This window comes from Salvelinus namaycush, chromosome 30 (assembly GCF_016432855.1).
Source record: "Salvelinus namaycush isolate Seneca chromosome 30, SaNama_1.0, whole genome shotgun sequence".
Lineage (NCBI taxonomy): Eukaryota > Metazoa > Chordata > Actinopteri > Salmoniformes > Salmonidae > Salvelinus > Salvelinus namaycush.
Genome location: NC_052336.1, coordinates 15,699,539 through 15,720,673, shown reverse-complemented (window position 1 = coordinate 15,720,673; position 21,135 = coordinate 15,699,539). Strand labels below are relative to the sequence as shown.

General features: G+C 41.3%; 2 protein-coding genes across 2 annotated transcripts; both read right to left on the bottom strand.

Annotated features, from left to right (window-relative positions):
- Positions 1-149: 149 nt before the first annotated feature.
- On the bottom strand, positions 150-11,643 carry LOC120025235 (programmed cell death protein 5-like). Its single transcript, XM_038969713.1, has 6 exons — positions 11,453-11,643; positions 6,692-6,735; positions 6,318-6,379; positions 6,098-6,189; positions 1,314-1,385; positions 150-1,238 (listed from the first exon to the last, which is right to left on the bottom strand). The coding sequence occupies exons 1-6, from the start codon at positions 11,516-11,518 to the stop codon at positions 1,191-1,193; spliced, it is 384 nt and encodes a 127-aa protein (XP_038825641.1). The 5' UTR covers positions 11,519-11,643; the 3' UTR covers positions 150-1,190.
- Positions 11,644-11,792: 149 nt separating this feature from the next.
- Positions 11,793-14,220, bottom strand: LOC120024995 (5-hydroxyisourate hydrolase-like). The gene is made up of 4 exons (XM_038969409.1): positions 13,988-14,220; positions 13,506-13,645; positions 13,067-13,202; positions 11,793-12,835 (listed from the first exon to the last, which is right to left on the bottom strand). Exons 1-4 carry the CDS (start codon positions 14,039-14,041, stop codon positions 12,746-12,748), a joined length of 420 nt encoding a protein of 139 aa, XP_038825337.1. The 5' UTR covers positions 14,042-14,220; the 3' UTR covers positions 11,793-12,745.
- Between the last annotated feature and the right edge of the window lie 6,915 nt (positions 14,221-21,135).

Here is a 21,135-nt window from a genome sequence, read left to right as displayed (position 1 = left end):
TATTAACAGCTCTTGTGTTATGTTCTTCTTTAGTTAACCTTGTTATATGAAATTATGGTTTCAGAGGAAAGAAAAAACAGTAATCTAGTGTATAATTATTGTTATTATAAGAGGAACACTTGTTTTATGATCAAGAATGACTCCTTGTCTGCTTTATCAATGCTGACATTGATTTATTGGGGTGAACACTATGAACATGAAACCAAATCTCCCATGAACTTATCTCCAAATATTCAGTAACATCATGCTTGTAAGAACATCAATGTACTGTCAGATATTGAGTATTACCTGTGGCAGGTGTACAATAGAATCAACCATTCATATATCTGTGGTCTCACCATACACCTGTTCAATATGAGTGAAGCAGGAAGTTCTTCAAGTGCTGTTATAGACCAACGATTGAGATAATTTAACAAATCCTGCTACAAATACATGTATAAGCCTCTTAATGCACATACTGCATACATTTCAGCATAGAGTATTTGAACCTAGTGAGTCAAAGCAACTATGTAATGTCAGCCTATACATTAGGATAGCCTAAGACACTACCTAGGATGCCTTGTAAAAAAGATTGACTACATTTTAATACAAACTATATTTTTCTTACGCCATTGCTCTTAAGTGATTATACCTTTTTAATGAAAGCAAATGTAGTGCAAACCCATATGACCAATCAATGAGTCTTCAAGCACTCAGCTCAAAGACAAAATATCATCATGATAAAACTGTTGATAATTTATGGAATAAGCATTCAAATGTAAGGCTTTTGTATTTTTTCAAAATGTAAACTGTTGGATACAGGTCAGCAACAATTTACAAAAAAGAATGAATATACCCATGTGCTCTGTCCAATTTGATGGTTTCACTATTTACTGAGTAGCAGCAGACAGTATTCACAAAGCAGTCTCTAGAAAAATGCATCAGCAGCAATATACCCTAAGTTGAATTTTGTTCTGCTTCTTGTTGTGGAGAAAAAGTAAAACGTGGTGAAAATGGATATAAGAGAGAATATAGTAACGAGTTCCAGATGCACACAGGGGGTGATGTGATATCCCTGGGTGCATCACTAATGCAGGGCCTTTGGCAAGTCAAAGATGGCCGCCAACGAGCAGAGCCCTGCTCCAACCTATCCAGTCCTGAATCCCGCCCTAAGCCAGCCGTGTGACTGGCTCCTGAGCTCCTTCAACGCATCAATCATCATCCTCATCATCTGAGTCCATCACCTTTCGTCGGTTGAACTGTGGGGAGGAGAGGGGATGCAGTCAGTTAAGTCTGTCTGAGATCGTGATATTGTATTTGATCTGTGGACTCACCTTGACAGTTGTCTTTTTTTCTGTTTGCTGACTAACTTTTTCTAGGATGTCGATCAAACCAGTCTCTGAAATCTGAAAAGAGACAATACAAATGTAAGGAAGAGCCAATAGCAGATGGGTCAAGTCAGTGCTTTTCATAGAGAATTTTTAAAATGTTTAAACGTTTGCATGATAAGAAAAAAATCTGAAAATTGCATGTGAATTCACAGGGGAAATATGGTCCTGCATGTGACTGCTCGGGGCAATGCAGTCACTAGTGAAGAGAAAAAACCGGCAGGCTGTCTAAGTGGGTTTTTTCGGGTCGCGTAATTTTTTTAAATATAATATACACCGAGTGTAAAAAACATTTGGAATACCTGCTCTTGCCATGACCGACTGACTAGGTGAATCCAGGTGAAAGCTATGATCCCTTATTGATGTCCCTTGTTAAATCCACGTCAATCAGTGTAGACGAAGGGGAGGAAACAGGTTAAAGAAGGATTTTTAAGCCTTGAGACAATTGAGACGTGGATTGTGTAGGTGTGCCATTCATGAGAGGGGACGCAGTCCCTATGTTGTATTGTTGTCTCTACCTTCTTGCCCTTTGTGCTGTTGTCTGTGCCCAATAATGTTTGTACCATGTTTTGTGCTGCTACCATGTTGTTGTCATGTTGTGTTTCTACTATGCGGTGTTGTCATTTGTTGCTGCCTTGCTATGTTGTTGTCTTATGTAGTGTTGTGTTGTCATGTGTGTTTTGTCCTACATATATATTATTTTTGATCCCAGCCCCTGTCCCCACAGGAGGCCCTTTGCCTTCATTGTAAATAAGAATTTGTTCTAAACTGACTTGCCTAGTTAAATAAAGGTTAAATAAAATAATAGGGTGAATGGGCAAGACAAAAGTTAAGTGCCTTTGAACAGGGTATGGTAGTAGGTGGCAGATTTTTGCAATGCTGCTGGGGTTCACACGCTCAACAGTTTCCTGTGTGTATCAAGATTGGTCCACCACCCAAAGGACATCCAGCCAACGTGACAACTGTGGGAAGCATTGGAGTCAACATGGGCCAGTATCCCTGTGAAACGCTTTTGACATCTTGTAAAGCCCATGCCCCAATGAATAGAGGTTGTTCTGAGAGCAAAAGGGGGTGCAACTCAATATTAGGAAGGTGTTTCTGATGTTTGTGCACACACATATAGAGTTGAAGTCGGAGGTTTACATACACCTTAGCCAAATGCATTTAAACTCCGTTTTTTACAATTCCTGACATTTAATCCTAGTAAAAATTCCTTGTCTTAGGTCCGTTAGGATCACTACTTTATTTTAAGAATGTGAAATGTCAGAATAATAGTTTACATACACTAACAACTTAGTGTATGTAAACTTCTGACCCACTGGAATTGTGATACAGTGAATTATAAGTGAAATAATCTGTCTGTAAACAATTGTTGGAAAAATTACTTGTCATGGACAAAGTAATGTCCTAACCGACTTGCCAAATGTATAGTTTGTTAACAAGAAATTTCTGGAGTGGTTGAAAAACAAGTTTTAATGACTCCAACCTAAGTGTATGTAAACTTACAACTGTATATGTATATATATATATATATATATATAAAATCGCAGGAAATTAGCTTTAAAACGGCAAAAAGTTATTTCAGCTCCATGGAGAACTTCGTAGAATTGCAGGAAATTGGCTTAAAAATTGACAAATTTCTCTACACCGCCAAGATGGGGGCCTCTAAAATGTCACAAGACGCAGGCCTCCTAATTGTCCCTAGAATTTCTAAGCAAACAGCTGGAGGCAGGGCTTTCTCCTATAGAGCTCCATTTTTATGGAATGGTCTGCCTACCCATGTGAGAGACGCAGACTCGGTCTCAACCTTTAAGTCTTTATTGAAGACTCATCTCTTCAGTAGATCCTATGATTGAGTGTAGTCTGGCCCAGGAGTGTGAAGGTGAACAGAAAGGCTCTGGAGCAACGAACCGCCCTTGCTGTCTCTGCCTGGCTGGTTCCCCTCTCTCCACTGGGATTCTCTGCCTCTAACCCTATTACAGGGGCTGAGTCACTGGCTTACTGGTGCTCTTCCATGCCGTCCCTAGGAGGGGTGCGTCACTTGAGTGGGTTGAGTCGCTGACGTGGTCTTCCTGTCTGGGTTGGCGCCCCCCCTTGGGTTGTGCCGTGGCGGAGCTCTTTGTGGGCTATACTCGGCCTTGTCTCAGGATGGTAAGTTGGTGGTTGAAGATATCCCTCTAGTGGTGTGGGGGCTGTGCTTTGGCAAAGTGGGTGGGGTTATATCCTGCCTGTTTGGCCCTGTCCGGGGGTATCATCGGATGGGGCCACAGTGTCTCCTGACCCCTCCTGTCTCAGCCTCCAGTATTTATGCTGCAGTAGTTTGTGTCGGGGGGCTAGGGTAGGTCTGTTTTATCTGGAGTATTTCTCCTGTCTTATCCGGTGTCCTGTGTGAACTTAAGTATGCTCTCTCTAATTCTCTCTTTTTTTCTTTCTCGGAGGACCTGAGCCCTAGGACCATGCCTCAGGACTACCTGGCATGATGACTCCTTGCTGTCCCCAGTTCACCTGGCCGTGCTGCTGCTCCAGTTTCAACTGTTCTGCCTGCGGCTATGGAATCCTGACCTGTTCACCGGACGGGCTACCTGTCCCAGACCTGCTGTTTTCAACTCTCTAGAGACAGCAGGAGCGGTAGAGATACTCTCAATGATCGGCTATGAAAATCAAACTGACATTTACTCCTGAGGTGCTGACTTGTTGCACCCTCGACAACTACTGTGATTATTATTATTTGACCATGCTGGTCATTTATGAACATTTGAACATCTTGGCCATGTTCTGTTATAATCTCCACCCGGCACAGCCAGAAGAGGACTGGCCACCCCTCATAGCCTGGTTTCTTCCTAGGATTTGGCCTTTCTAGGGAGTTTTTCCTAGCCACCGTGCTTCTACACCTGCATTGCTTGCCGTTTGGGGTTTTAGGATGGGTTTCTGTACAGCACTTTGATATATCAGCTGATGTAAGAAGGGTTATATAAATAAATTTGATTTGATTCTCGCCTCCTACCTCACCCATAGCCTAAGCTCCACTTTTTTCAGTTAAGGATTTTTCCTAAGCATTAACAATCACAATTGTGTTTAAACGTAAGTTCAATGATATACAGTGGGGCAAAAAAGTATTTAGTCAGCCACCAATTGTGCAAGTTCTCCCACTTAAACAGATGAGAGGCCTGTAATTTTCATCATAGGTACACTTTTACAGACAAAATGAGAAAAGAAATCCAGAAAATCACATTGTAGGATTTTTTATGAATTTATTTGCAAATTATGGTGGAAAATAAGTATTTGGTCAATAACAAAAGTTTATCTCAATACTTTGTTATATACCCTTTGTTGGCAATGACAGAGGTCAAACGTTTTCTGTAAGTCTTCACAATGTTTTCACACACTGTTGCTGGTATTTTGGCCCATTCCTCCATGCAGATCTCCTCTAGAGCAGTGATGTTTTGGGGCTGTTGCTGGGCAACACGGACTTTCAACTCCCTCCAAAGATTTTCTATGGGGTTGAGATCTGGAGACTGGCTAGGCCACTCCAGGACCTTGAAATGCTTCTTACGAAGCCACTCCTTCGTTGCCCGGGCGGTGTGTTTGGGATCATTGTCATGCTGAAAGACCCAGCCACGTTTCATCTTCAATGCCCTTGCTGATGGAAGGAGGTTTCCACTCAAAATCTCACGATACATGGCCCCATTCATTCTGTCCTTTACACGGATCAGTCGTCCTGGTCCATTTGCAGAAAAACAGCCCCAAAGCATGATGTTTCCACCCCCATGCTTCACAGTAGGTATGGTGTTCTTTGGATGCAACTCAGCATTCTTTGTCCTCCAAACACGACGAGTTGAGTTTTTACCAAAAAGTTATATGTTGGTTTCATCTGACCATATGACATTCTCCCAATCTTCTTCTGGATCATCCAAATGCTCTCTAGCAAACTTCAGACGGGCCTGGACATGTACTGGCTTAAGCAGGGGGACACGTCTGGCACTGCAGGATTTGAGTCCCTGGCGGCGTAGTGTGTTACTGATGGTAGGCTTTGTTACTTTGGTCCCAGCTCTCTGCAGGTCATTCACTAGGTCCCCCCGTGTGGTTCTGGGATTTTTGCTCACAGTTCTTGTGATCATTTTGACCCCACGGGGTGAGATCTTGCGTGGAGCCCCAGATCGAGGGAGATTATCAGTGGTCTTGTATGTCTTCCATTTCCTAATAATTGCTCCCACAGTTGATTTCTTCAAACCAAGCTGCTTACCTATTGCAGATTCAGTCTTCCCAGCCTGGTGCAGGTCTACAATTTTGTTTCTGGTGTCCTTTGACAGCTCTTTGGTCTTGGCCATAGTGGAGTTTGGAGTGTGACTGTTTGAGGTTGTGGACAGGTGTCTTTTATACTGATAACAAGTTCAAACAGGTGCCATTAATACAGGTAACGAGTGGAGGACAGAGGAGCCTCTTAAAGAAGAAGTTACAGGTCTGTGAGAGCCAGAAATCTTGCTTGTTTGTAGGTGACCAAATACTTATTTTCCACCATAATTTGCAAATAAATTCATTAAAAATCCTACAATGTGATTTTCTGGATTTTTTCTCTCACATTTTGTCTGTCATAGTTGAAGTGTACCTATGATGAAAATTACAGGCCTCTCTCATCTTTTTAAGTGGGAGAACTTGCACAATTGGTGGCTGACTAAATACTTTTTTGCCCCACTGTATGTCCACATATGCTTTAGGTCCAGTTCTCTCACCTTTCCTCCCAGCTGGCCCATGCGGGCCATCTGTATGAGGTAATTCTCCACTGCTTTGGCCTTCTCTGGCTTCACCAGAGCCAAGTTACTCACTGCAACGCAACAAAACATAGCAGGCTTTTAGGCAATGGAGCCACCTATTGCTAACCAGGCATAGGTGCTGAAAGTTCCAATATCAGATCAATGATTCATTCAAACCAGGGGGATATGAAAGACCTACATCTGGCACGGGCGGACTGGTCTAGAACCTGTGCCAGTATGGAGTTCCTCATCTCTGTTTCCCTGTGAAAAGACAGTACAGAAGATTATAGTTAGGCCACAATGGCTACATTTACACAGGCAGCCCAATTGGGCTGCCTGTGTAAATGAAGCCAATTGTTTTATCACATTGGCTAGCTTTATAAAAAGTCTGTCACATAGTTCTTCATAAACCAGAGCTGCAAAGTGCAGGTCAAGACATGCAACATTAGCAAACTACTGTGAACTAAACCAACAACAGGGGAGACATCTGTGTCTCTGAAATGTAGCTATACTCAGCACTGAGTTGTGAATGCATGACAGGAATAAAAGTTTTGATAGATAATGAAAACTAACCTCTGTTTGGCCTCCTGCTGCCCTTGCTGGTCATTTGAAGAGTCCTGGGAAGAGAGGGGAGAAAAGAGAGAGTCAAAGTCCACACCTTTCTTTAGTTGTTTACAAGAGAACATACCAGCCAACAGGCTACTGTATCACACAGCCATGCTGAGCGCGCACATCGGCTCTCTCTTGAAGTGTAGCCTAATATTAATGTGAATTTCCCCCCACCCTTGGAAATGGACTAGATCTTTAAACAACAGTTTGAACTGTACCAAAACGTGGTTCAGAAAACAACCCTTTGCCCCCTCCACTATCCCTACGCCTTTGGAGTTTGCAGATCTGAAAGAGCCTATTGGTAGACTGGGTGGAGCCATCCCCGTATTGATTACATCTGCCCAGTTCCTTCAAATCTAGCCTACCTCAAGAGGGACAGGGAGTGGGACTGGGATACAATTAACTCTAGTATAGTAGAATACAAAGTTAATATTTACAGGTTTCTGGAAAATATTTTTATTCAAAGCTTTCAAAATAATACAAAAACATTTAAAAAACATTTTTTAACATATAAAAAACATTTTTTAACATATAAGCTTCACTTAAGCTTAATAACCATGTCCCAAACCATTCACAATCCATCATGATTCTGGCATTCAAACATTTTGCTATTCCTTTATTGCAAACATACTTGGGTCACATTTCTCATGGAGCACAAGCAGAACTGGCAGACATGCTGCATTGCTCAGTCCAGGTCATTAATTATACAGCCTTTTGCCATGTCACCCTCATCACACAATGTGCAGTACAGTAGCTGTACAGCAGCTTACCCCCGGATTCATTTGGTTCCAAGACAGACTCTGAAAAATTAGCAACTCAAACTCAATCAAAACATCTCTGTTGGAGGAAAGGATTCCTAGTGTGTCTACGTCCATCCCATTCCCAATCTTTTGACTGATAATCTCTGTCATCATATTTAGGTATAACCCATTCATAGACACTAACTACCTTTAGCGCCTATTGACAATAGTATCTTCTGGCCGGGGGAGTTTTGTTAAGAGCCCCGACACTCGTTGCGGATGTTAAAACGCATTACTTGCAGTACGGTTTTGGAAACATAAGTAACATTTCATATATGCGAGAAATAATAATAAATACAAAAAAATAAAAGGTTAAATTACTACACACCTTATTTTAATTTTTTATTATTAACCTTTATTTAACCAGGGGAACTCATTGAGACCAGGGTCTCATTTCCAATGGTGCCCTGAGAAAAACAATTCCAGCATGATCACTACAAAGTTACAGTTACAACATTTCAAATAAATTGTTACATTCAAAAGGTTAGTAGAAACAAATATATACAATCGATCAAATCCAGTGCAGTTTTCATTGGTCACATTTTTTATTATAGCCATAAATTCACCTTTTGGGACCAAATAATCAAGTTTTAGAGTGACCTGTAGGTCACTCTAAAATCACACACTTTGTAGTGATCATGCTGGAATTGTTTTTCTCAGGGCACCATTGGAAATGAGACCCTGGTCTCATTTCGCGAAAAAAGCACTGTTGTTGCACCAATGTGTACCTAACCATAAACATCAACGCCTTTCTTTAAAATCAATACACAAGTATATATTTTTAAACCTGCATATTTAGTTAATATTGCCTGCTAACATTAATTTATTTTAACTAGGGAAATTGTGTCACTTCTCTTGTGTTCCGTGTAAGCAGTCAGGGTATATGCAGCAGTTTGGGCCGCCTGGCTCGTTGCGCACTGTGTGAAGATCATTTATTCCTAACAAAGACTGTAATTAATTTGCCAGAATTGTACATAATTATGACATAACATTGAAGGTTGTGCAATGTAACAGCAATATTTAGACTTAGGGATGCCACTCGTTAGATAAAATACGGAACGGTTGCGTATTTCACTGAAAAAATAAACGTTTTGTTTTCGAAATGATAGATTCAGGATTTGAACATAGTAATGACCTAAGGCTCGTATTTCTGTGTGTTATTATGTTATAATTAAGTCTATGATTTTATATTTGATAGAGCAGTCTGACTGAGCGGTGGTAGGCAGCAGCAGGCTCGTAAGCATTCATTCAAACAACACTTTAGTGCGTTTGCCAGCAGCTCTTCGCTGTGCTTCAAGCATTGAGCTGTTTATGAATTCAAGCCTATCAACTCCTGAGATTAGGCTGGTGTAACCGATGTGAAATGGCTAGCTAGTTAGCGGGGTGCGCGCTAATAGTGTTTCAATCGGTGACATCACTCGCTCTGAGACTTTGAAGTAGTTGGCTTCTGTGGAGCGATGGGTAACGATGCTTCGAGGGTGGCTGTTGTCGATGTGTTCATGGTTCGAGCCCAGGTAGGGGCAAGGAGAGGGACGGAAGCTTTACTGTTACACTGGCAATACTATAGTGCCTATAAGAACATCCAATAGTCAAAGGTATATGAAATACAAATGGTATAGAGAGAAATAGTCCTATAATAACTACAACCTAAAACTACTTACCTGGGAATATTGAAGACTCATGTTAAAAGGAACCACCAGCTTTCATATGTTCTCATGTTCTGAGCAAGGAACTTAAACGTTAGCTTTTTTACATGGCACATATTGTACTTTTACTTTCTTCTCCAACACTTCCAACTGCATTATTTAAACCAAATTGAACATGTTTCATTATTTATTTGAGACTAAATTGATTTTATTGATGTATTTTATTAAGTTAAAATAAAAGTGTTCATTGAGTATTGTTGTAATTGTCATTATTACAAATATATATAAAATATATATATAGCATTTTTACAATTTTTGTATTAATATTATATATATATATATCTTTTATTCTTTTTTTAAATCGGCCGATTAATCGGTATCGTCTTTTTTTGGTTCTCCAATAATCCAGTATCGGCGTTGAAAAATCATAATCGGTCAACCTCTAATAATGAGTTTGCCCCACAAAGATTTACATGCTAAAATCGCCACTGTATAAAGGAAATCAACCTTTACTTGCAACTTTTTGTTTTTTTAAAGGCCAACTTATCATCAATCCAAATGCCTACCTACTTATAAATGGAGAACTAGCTCAATTTGGGCTCCTCTCTAGGTCTTTAAAATCAATTTTACAAGACCTGGAGAAAAACAAACTTGGTTTTATCAACATTCATTTAAGATCGGTAATCGATTCTTGAATTGAATCAAAGCCAAGCTGAAGGTCATGAATGGCTTGCTGCACTGAGGGGGCACGTTAATAAATTACTCATCTGCATAGAGATGTAAGCCCCAGTTATTATTATTCAGGGACAGACCAACATTATTAATGTAAATAGTGAACCATAAAGGGTCTACAGTAGTATTGAGCCTTGTGGGAGTCCTTGGGTTATGTTAATAAAATTAGACTGAACCCCATCAGAAGATATGCATTGACTTCTGTCGTGCAGTTGCCTGGAAACCGGACGTTGAATTACATTGAATCCTACGTTGCGCAGAAATGTGCATTTCAGTCAAGAAAGTTTCCTCCCCCGACCTCTACAAGCCAGAATGTTGAATAAAATAATATTACAGTGTACTTATCCAGTTGTACGTGCAGTTGGTCCTTTTGGCAGTAGTAATGTGAAACAATATATCCACAGGAAAGTATAATTACATAAATGTTTCAAAGCACTGGTAATGTGTTCAGATTTCTATCAGATTTCTATCAGAACAATGTAAACACATGCACGAGCTCGGCAAGTACGCACACATCTCGTGCATGTATTTTTATCTTCTGTGAATGTTTCAGGTGATAGAAATCTGAGAAGCGCTTGCTGTACTAATTAGCTCTTTGCGCTTCGAACACCTGTGCGTAAACGGAAGACGGACACAACAAACTTTTGTCAATGAAAAACATACTGTCAGTTGCAGCTGTTTTAAAATGTGATATGAAAGTTGAGGGCTTTATGTTTCTAGAACTATACCGCAATTGAGAATCGATTCAAGTTTTGATTGCTGTTTTGGCTGCCAGAGCCAACTCGCCTCTAAACAGAACATGTAAGGTCCTTGGCCTAAAAGGAGTGATTTTAGGCTCATTTAGTCCAATATTGGGCTAATCTCGGTATATCTATTCAGTAAAGTGTTTTGCTTAATGAAGCTTTAGAAATCAGTGCCAAACAGGTTTGCTAGATAATCCAGACAGAGGGTGGGCTACTAACAATTATGTTCAGTTGATTGCTACAAACTAGGTCTGAAAAACTGACATTCACACTACTCTCGCACATGTACACCTAAACACCTGGGCACATGTACGCGCACCAGAGGAGCGGTAAGGCGGGCACGCGATTCTCAACCCGAGGAGTGGGAGACGCGAGCGCTAAAATCAACTAGTCATTGTCCTGTTCATAAATTAAATGTATGTTTGTTTCGCCTATTCGTTGAAGTGTCTGCTATTCATAAATGTTGATTAAATCACATCATATAGCTTACTAGCTACTTACTAGCTACGAGTATAACTCGTGTCTCACTATGGCATGAGTTTACTAGCTAACGTTAGCTAGCTATCAAGCTACAGTATCTTATAACTAACTACGTTAGCTAGTAAACTAGGTACTGAATTATCTGGCTGCTATGCAAACATGCAATGAACAGTAACAGAGAATTTGTTAAAGATGGTGATAGGTTAAAATACTCGAAACTTGAGCTATAAGGCTAACACTAGCTAGCTAGCGACAGAATGAACAGTGGATCTCCATATATGGTCGGAACTATGCATTTTTGGTCCCCTCAGGTTCTCTCCTTACCCCATGTTTTGACTGCAGTTCGGCCATGCGTTGCCGCCTGATAGCCTCCAATTCATCGTCTGCCATTGTGTTCGAATTTATAGAAAATAGACCTTATCAGTGGTAAAATAAGAAAATCTGTCACTTCACGAGTCTTGTGGAACTGTTTCGTTAGGGGCCGGGCCCTGCTTCAGTATAATATAATCGATCTCAGAATAATCCAATATCCATCCAGAGTAAAGCAATCGAGCCACAAAAGGATGATCTCGTAGAAATGATGAGTGGCTGGACAGTTTAGGCCTACCCATCAACCAGTCACACTTACAACATAAAATATAATTAAATTAGTCATACATAAACATAAGATTGTAATTGTTTATTTTGCTATCTAGATTTTCCAAAATGAATTGAAGGACACAAAAATGGGTAATCAATATTCTGAAGGAAATGGCACACATCACAACCCCACTGTGCAATAACGCTTAGACATTTTGTTAATATCAGATCAAACATTAAAAAAAGTGTTTGCTGTCATCGATTGGTCCAAAAGGCAAGTGAAACAAATGACTGGGATCTCTCAGAGAGCCATGGATGACAGGAGCACATAACAACTGTTACTGGTAGACATGTACCACATAAAGGATACTGTTCTTGTGTTCTGTACTCAATAACTATAATAGTATAACTAGTATTACAGAAGAGTGCTTTCTGAGGTACATTTCTACCTACAATAACTGATTGATGACTTTCAACCACCTGAATAGGCCCAGGTGACAGGTGCGGGGCACAGTCAGCCAGGGGCGCGTTCAGCAGGACACAACGTCTTGGAACGTTCAGATGTTTATTCTTCATAACATATTTCTATCTGACATGTAGAACAAGGAATCATGTAGACTCTGGTCATGGCATTTCTATCTGCAACGTGCAACAATGTTTAATCTCTCTTGGACAGACTACGTAAACATAAATGGTTCTGTAGATCTGGCATGATAAAACGGGATGAGTGAGATAATGAGCAGCATTAGTTCCGGTGCTTTGGATTAATCACGATTTCACAGGTGTTAGCATCTTTCAAATTTTGGAAGGGGAGGGGACATTTGAACCATAGACTTGCCCGTAACTTGCAAAGAGAGAAGGGTGGATCTCTTCGTTCCGGTTCCGATCTCTTCCCTTAACACATATGGACCCGGAACTTAATCAAGCATCTGACAATTACGCAAGACATTAGTTCTGGGTTAACCGTGATTAGACAACGTTTGACAACTGAATGTGGCCCAGGTGAGAGATGGTGAGTGGGGGTGAGTGACAGACTCTCTAGCTCCCCCGGTAGGTAGTGTAGGAGAAGCGGCTGCAGAGCAGAGGAACATGGAACTTCTGACTGTGGTCCGTTATGGTGAAGACTATCTGCAGATAAACACAGACCACCAATGTGTTAGTAACCACTCAGCCAACCAATAGGAGCTACCAAAACATTTAGCGTTCAGTTAGTGATCGCATAGCTGACAAGGAAATAAACAGAAGCTGATTCTGTAGATATAAAGAAACATTTATGTCTAACTTTATATGTCCAACAGTCATACATTTAAATGCACCCTTTCTTTATGATAAAAGCATTGAAGACTGTCTTCAACTAACCTCGACGTATGGGTAGAAAGAGGTCTCTCCCAGACTCTCCCAGTATTGGCCTGTCTCAAAGCGCATCTTGTACACTGCTGGAGTGAACGTTTCTCTGGTGATGAGTCCTGGGCAGCGCCCATCATCATTAGTAGTCCTGAGAAGAAATTATTTAAAATTATATAAAATACTGAATACATTGGACATTGGTTTGATGTGATCCTGAAATAAGCCTTGGCTCATTAACATTACTACCGGTATAAAGATATTCATGTTTGATAATATTATGCAGCCCTACTGAAAGAGGCTGTAGAGGTGAATCTGAAATTTCAAAAATAAATACTAAATGTGTATTTGTCTATTATATTGATTATTATGAAGCTGATAAGAAATGATTGTGTTAATTTTCATTCTATGTCTACGTTAACTGGTGCTGCAGCACTCTCTGTGATGAGGTTACCCTGTTGTGAGAAGGTTCCAGAGTGAAGTGGAGGGATCCATGCGATGCAGGCTGAGGGCCATGTGGGCTCCAGGGACGCCCATCCCGGTGTTCAGGACGTGAGTGGTCAGGGGGCTGTATGGAGCTGCCATCTCTGCACACTACAGCGCATACACCGACAGCATAGTGAGTAAACATTATGGACATATGGCTACTGTAATTTTGCACACTATATACAGAAAGCTGTAGGCTAACTGTAGCCTATAAATTATTTATTATTTGGGTTAAAATAGAAGGTAGGCCTAGCTGAACGCCTAATGTCTATGAGCTGAACTAACCCAACATTTGTTATATTTTCCCATCTTTTACTTTCGCTTTATTATTTTCATGAATTTCATAACAATCCTGCAGACAAACGAATGTCACATGTCAATAATTTCGGTTTATAATATTGTAATACAAAAACACTATTTCTGAAAATCAAAAGCAATATATTAGCCTACCGTGTATTCACCCAAAAGATGATCCTTTATGTGCTGTAATCGGCTGGTACTCATGCGCGCTGATTTCAAAGTAATCCCAAACCAGTTTTCCCCTCTAGTGAAAAGTATGGCATTTACGGTGAATTAACTGTAACAGATTTTAAGCACAAGTTCAAAACTCACGAGGTTATTCATATGACTAGGGCTGCTCTGTTTGCTGTTGCAACTTACATATCTCGTTGAGAGGAACATTGTTAATGGTTAAGAATATGCAAACATCCCAGTCACAATTGGCCTTTTAACATTTTTGGAAACAGGCTTGGGTCAAAGTGCGTTTTAGCCCACGTTAGATAAGTCCTTAATAATGATAATAGTGAGGATTGTAGGCCTAAATGCCATTATTAGCATAATTGTGTAGCCTAACATCGGTTCAGTCAGGGTGAATAACATATCGCCTACTGCTCTACACAGGGGAGCAAGCTTAAAAACATTCCAACACTGCTCTATGAGTTGCTTTATTTCCCTTTCAATCCAGTTTAGAAGCTAGTTGTATATAATGTACAGTGCATTCAGAAGAATTCAGATCCCTTAACTTTTTCCACATTTTGTTACCCTTATTCTAAAATTGATTACATAGTAGATTTTTCCCCTCATCAATCAACACACAATAGCCTATAATGACAAAGCAAAAACAGTTTTTGTTCGAAATTTTAGCAAAAAATAAATAAAAACGAAAACATTTAATTTACATAACTATTTAGACCCTTTACTCAGTACTTTATTGAAGCACCTTTGGCAGTGATTACAGCCTCGAATCTTCTTGGGTATGACACTACAAGCTTTGACACTACAAAAATTAGTTTTTGCTTTGTCGTTATGAGGTATTGCGTGTAGATTGATCAAATTTATTTATTTATTTATATAGCCCTTCTTACATCAGCTGATATCTCAAAGTGCTGTACAGAAACCCAGCCTAAAAACCCAAACAGCAAGCAATGCAGGTGTAGAAGCACGGTGGCTAGGAAAAACTCCCTGGAAAGGCCAAAACCTAGGAAGAAACCTAGAGAGGAACCAGGCTATGAGGGGTGGCCAGTCCTCTTCTGGCTGTGCCGGGTGGAGATTATAACAGAACATGGCCAAGATGTTCAAATGTTCCTAAATGACCAGCATGGTCAAATAATAATAATCACAGTAGTTGTCGAGGGTGCAGCAAGTCAGCACCTCAGGAGTAAATGTCAGTTGGCTTTTCATAGCCGATCATTAAGAGTATCTCTACCGCTCCTGCTGTCAATAGAGAGTTGAAAACAGCAGGTCTGGGACAGGTAGCACGTCCGGTGAACAGGTCAGTGTTCCATAGCCGCAGGCCGCAGTTTAAACTGGAGCAGCAGCACGGCCAGGTGGACTGGGGACAGCAAGGAGTCATCATGCCAGGTCGTCCTGAGGCATGGTCCTAGGGCTCAGGTCCTCCGAGAGAGAGAAAGAAAGAGAGAAAGAGAGAATTAGAGAGAGCATACTTAAATTCACACAGGACACCGGATAAGACAGGAGAAGTACTCCAGATATAACAAACTGACCCTAGCCACCCGACACATAAACTACTGCAGCATAAATACTGGAGGCTGAGACAGGAGGGGTCAGGAGACAATGTGGCCCCATCCGATGATACCCCCGGACAGGGCCAAACAGGCAGGATATAACCCCACCCACTTTGCCAAAGCACAGTCCCCACACCACTAGAGGGATATCTTCAACCACCAACTTACCATCCTGAGACAAGGCCGAGTATAGCCCACAAAGATCTCCGCCACGGCACAACCCAAGGGGGGCGCCAACCCAGACAGGAAGACCACGTCAGTGACTCAACCCACTCAAGTGACGCACCCCTCCTAGGGACGGCATGGAAGAGCACCAGTAAGCCAGTGACTCAGCCCCTGTAATAGGGTTAGAGGCAGAGAATCCCAGTGGAGAGAGGGGAATCGGCCAGGCAGAGACAGCAAGGGCGGTTCGTTGCTCCAGAGCCTTTCCGTTCACCTTCACACTCCTGGGCCAGACTACACTCAATCATATGACCCACTGAAGAGATGAGTCTTCAGTAAAGACTTAAAGGTTGAGACCGAGTCTGTGTCTCTCACATGGGTAGGCAGACCATTCCATAAAAATTGAGCTCTATAGGAGAAAGCCCTGCTTCCAGCTGTTTGCTTAGAAATTCTAGGGACAGTTAGGAGGCCTGCGTCTTGTGACTGTAGCGTACGTGTAGGTATGTACGGCAGGACCAAATCGGAAAGATAGGTAGGAGCAAGCCCATGTAATGCTTTGTAGGTTAGCAGTAAAACCTTGAAATCAGCCCTTGCCTTAATAGGAAGCCAGTGTAGGGAGGCTAGCACTGGAGTAATATGATCAAATTTTTTGGTTCTAGTCAGGATTCTAGCAGCCGTATTTAGCACTAACTGAAAATTATTTAGTGCTTTATCCGGGTAGCCGGAAAGTAGAGCATTGCAGTAGTCTAACCTAGAAGTAACAAAAGCATGGATAAATTTTTCTGCATCATTTTTGGACAGAAAGTTTTTGATTTTTGCAAGGTTACGTAAATGGAAAAAAGCTGTCGTTGAAACAGTCTTGATATGTTCGTCAAAAGAGAGATCAGGGTCCAGAGTAACGCCGAGGTCCTTCACAGTTTTATTTGAGACGACTTTACAACCATCAAGATGAATTGTCAGATTCAACAGAAGATCTCTTTGTTTCTTGGGACCTAGAACAAGCATCTCTGTTTTGTCCGAGTTTAAAAGTAGAAAGTTTGCAGCCATCCACTTCCTTATGTCTGAAACACAGGCTTCTAGCGAGGGCAATTTTGGGGCTTCACCATGTTTCATTGAAATGTACAGCTGTGTGTCATCCGCATAGCAGTGAAAGTTAACATTATGTTTTCGAATGACATCCCCAAGAGGTAAAATATATAGTGAAAACAATAGTGGTCCTAAAACAGAACCTTGAGGAACACCGACATTTACAGTTGATTTGTCAGAGGACAAACCATTCACAGAGACAAACTGATATCTTTCCGACAGATAAGATCTAAACCAGGCCAGAACTTGTCCATGTAGACCAATTTGGGTTTCCAATCTCTCCAAAAGAATGTGGTGATCGATGGTATCAAAGGCAGCACTAAGGTCTAGGAGCATGAGGACAGATGCAGAGCCTCGGTCTGACGCCATTAAAAGGTCATTTACCACCTTCACAAGTGCAGTGTCAGTGCTATGATGGGGTCTAAAACCAGACTGAAGCATACATTGTTATATATATACATATATACATTGTTTGTCTTCAGGAAGGCAGTGAGTTGCTGCGCAACAGCTTTTTCTAACATTTTTGAGAGGAATGGAAGATTCGATATAGGCCGATAGTTTTTTATATTTTCTTGGTCAAGGTTTGGGTTTTTCAAGAGAGGCTTTATTACTGCCTCTCTTGATTGATGAGGAATCTTTTTATTTAATACATTTTTTAAAAAGGCTGTAAAGTAACAAAATATGGAAAAAGTCAAGGGGTCTGAAAACTTTCCAAATGTACTGTATGTAAACTTTGTTGAAACTCCACTGTCTGTATTCTGTCTCTAAATGTTGTCTATCACTAGCAGCTGCAGCACCATATCATCAAGTAAAATTCTGAGTATGTGTAAATGTACTTGGCGAATAAAGGTGATTCTGAGAGATAAAAAGCATCTTGCTTTCCCCATCCTCTCTGTAACACTCACATACTGTACACACACAGTTTACACATGTTCCGCTGTGTCTGATGTTGAGCTTTACATTGTTTGTTGTTCAGTCAGCATTAGTTACACACATTACAGCATTGCCTTTCATCCTGTTTCCCTTTATTACACACACAGACACGGGAACCAAACAACTTTCCTATTTTCCCTAACACTTAACCCCAAACCTGACTCCTAACCCTAAACCCTATGTCTAAAATAACCACTTTTCTTGTGGGGCCTGGCGAAATGTCCCCACTTGTCCATATTTTCATTCTGGTCCCCACAAGGATAGTAAAACACACACACACACACACACACACACACACACACACACACACACACACACACACACACACACACACACACACACACACACACACACACACACACACACACACACACACAATGATAAAGAAAACACTCCCAGAGGTGTTTTTAATCAATATGAAAATACCTTTACTACTGTGACAGTGTGAGTAGTGTTTCCACTTGGCTTCTTCATGAATGCAAACAGAACTAACAAAACATCTAACACCACTAGAATTATAATAAAACAATTATCATTGTTGTTTTCTTCTCGCTTTAAAAAACATTAACAAATAAAAAAAACTAAAACAAAATGCTGGATTAAAATCATACAGCCGACAAAATACAGTAAAGTTTTACAGTAATACACAATATTACACATGGACCGGTCCCGGGGCCTCTCCTCAGCTCATAGCGCCAGGTACATAGAGGAAGAGATGGGCTACTGTTTCTTCATACCTTATACAGACAGGTAGTAATACAGCAGAGAAATAACATTACACAGACATAACTGGGAGGATTTTAACTGATGGACAAGTATAAACTGATGAACTCATGCTCTGGTAATGATATGATATACAGATAACAAAATAACTCAAGTCACTGAAAAACTATGATTGCAACATCTATAGTATGCTCTATTCAAAAAACCTTCAGTCTCTCAATATGAATGTCAAATTTATACGGACTGGTAATCAGAATGTTTTTCAGGAAAATATGAAGACGTGCTAAAAAGAGCATAAGAAAATTATAAATATGGAAATTATTTCACCTTCCTGTTCTGGTTAATAATTACAATAATTACACTCTACAGATAAAGTGTGTGTGTGTGTGTGTGTGTGTGTGTGTGTGTGTGTGTGTGTGTGTGTGTGTGTGTATGTGTGTGTGTGTGTGTGTGTGTGTGTGTGTGTGTGTGTGTGTGTGTGTGTGTGTGTGTGTGTGTGTGTGTGTGTGTGTTCACACATACAATATCTGCCCTTACCAGACAGAGAGAGTAGGAATAGATGATTTAGAACCTAAAGAGGCTAACGAATATAAGGGCAGGATTTATACTCTGAACACAAAGTGGTGTGTGTAGTAGTGTGTAGTAGTGTATTTCTGTTTGATGTATATGTGGATGTAGAATACAATGTAACTGGTTGGTTAGACAGGAGTGGGGCCTCTGAATCAGTTGTTGGCATGGTAACTTCTTGACAAGATGTTCTCTTCCTCTATGTCTGGCGCTCCTCCGTTTCTTCTCTGTTTCCATCCTCACATCTCGTCCTCAGGGTCAGAGCTGTGGTTATTCATCTGTAACACACACACACACTCAATCAGCAACAGTGTGTCAAAACACCAAAGAGTGTTTTGTTCAGGTAAGGCTCCCCTCTCCAGGGTGATTATACACAGTGATGAGGAAGGTCTGGAGGATAATAGTCTTCTATATAAACACCCACTCATCTGTCAGGGTAAGAGCATCCTGTCCTGCTTTCGTTTGTCCTATTTTCAGTCTCTCTTTCTTTCTCTCTTGCTTTTACTCTCAGATTTTCTTTGTGTGTTTGAGTTGAATGTCAGTTATGATTGTGAACTGTGTGTGGGTGAGATGAACCCAGAATGGGATCTTCAAGTGTCATGCTATTGATTTGTTTATATTACTCAAAATGGCTATGGATTTGATGCTCTTGTCAGTGTTCTCTTTGTGTGTATTTGTGTATGTGTGTTTGTGTGTGTGTGTTTCTGTGTGTGTATGTGTGTGGAGATAAGCACTATTTCTGTTGCATGGCAAATCACTCTGACAGCTGCTAAATCACAGCCAACCATAGGACATGCTTAGGCCCTCATGTCGCTCTGAGACAAGGAGAAAGAACTCCCACTCACATTCAGATATTCTCCACACACAGACATCAAGCCAGTTACCGTGTGATCATCGTCGCTGGCCTCCCCCAGTTCGGGGCTCTCTCTCTGGATGCAGCGGCGTGGGGGGGACAGGGGGGAGGGGGAGCGCTCACCGCTGCTGGCGGAGGGGGAGTACGGTGACCCGGCCAGGCTGCCCTCCCTCACGGGAGACCCTAAAAAATACGGAGAGAGAGGGAGTGAATAGGAGTGAACATTCACTAAGTTCCCTCTATAGGGCAGATTAGTGTTGGTGTGCCTGTGCTCACTTTCAATCTAAACCATCGATGGTCAACTGCAATGCACGATTTGACAGACGAGAGGAGAGAACAAGAATGACAGGATGAGGGAGAGATGTGGCGATAGAGAGAGAAATAGGAGAGGGAGACAGAAAGTAGAGATGAGGTACAGTAGTGGAGGAGGATCATAATTTACGTTGGAATAAATGAATATGGAGATGAGATCAGTCAACCACAAAAAGGCAACGTGTACAGATAAGAGATAGAAAGGATGAGATGACACACACATTTCTTTTTTTATTTGTCAGTACAGTATGTGTCGTAGAAAGGACAAAGATGCAGTTTGTCCATGTGGCCGCATGAGGGCAGCAGCAACTACAACACTTCCCTGTAGGGCTTTGTATTTATTCTCCTGTAAGCCTTCTTTCGCCATCTCTGTACTTCTCACTGTCATTCTTCTTTGCTGATTCGTAAGAACTGTGGCTTCCCCTACCATGCTTTACTGCTGTTTCACCTGTCCACTCCTCTGTCTCTCTCTCTGATTGGTTGTCTCACCTGTGTGGTCCTGCCTCTGTGTGTCCATCCTGTCCAGGTTGTCAAGCAGCCCGTCAATCTGTGTCTTTATCAGAGTCAGCTCCCTCTTAATGACCTGCAGCTCCTCCATTCGCACTACAAGTAGGGAGAGGTTGAGGGAGGGAGTGAGAGGGGGGAAGGAGAGATATAGAGAATGCGAGAGGGGGAGAGAAGGAAGGAAAGGATCCAAGGCAAATTTCTGTGAATGTGTTGGTAATAAGGACTATCAAGGTGATGAGGGTGGGTATTAGAACAGCATATACACTGCCTATTGGTTCTGATCTGTTTATTTGGGCTAATAATGCGACCTGATTGGCTAGGATCCATTAAGGAAAGAGGCTGCTATAGAAGTGTTGTAATGAGAGAACCATCTTGAGTGTAGTGTGTGACTGTGTGTGTATTACTCACACTTGGCCCTGTTGGAGCTGGTG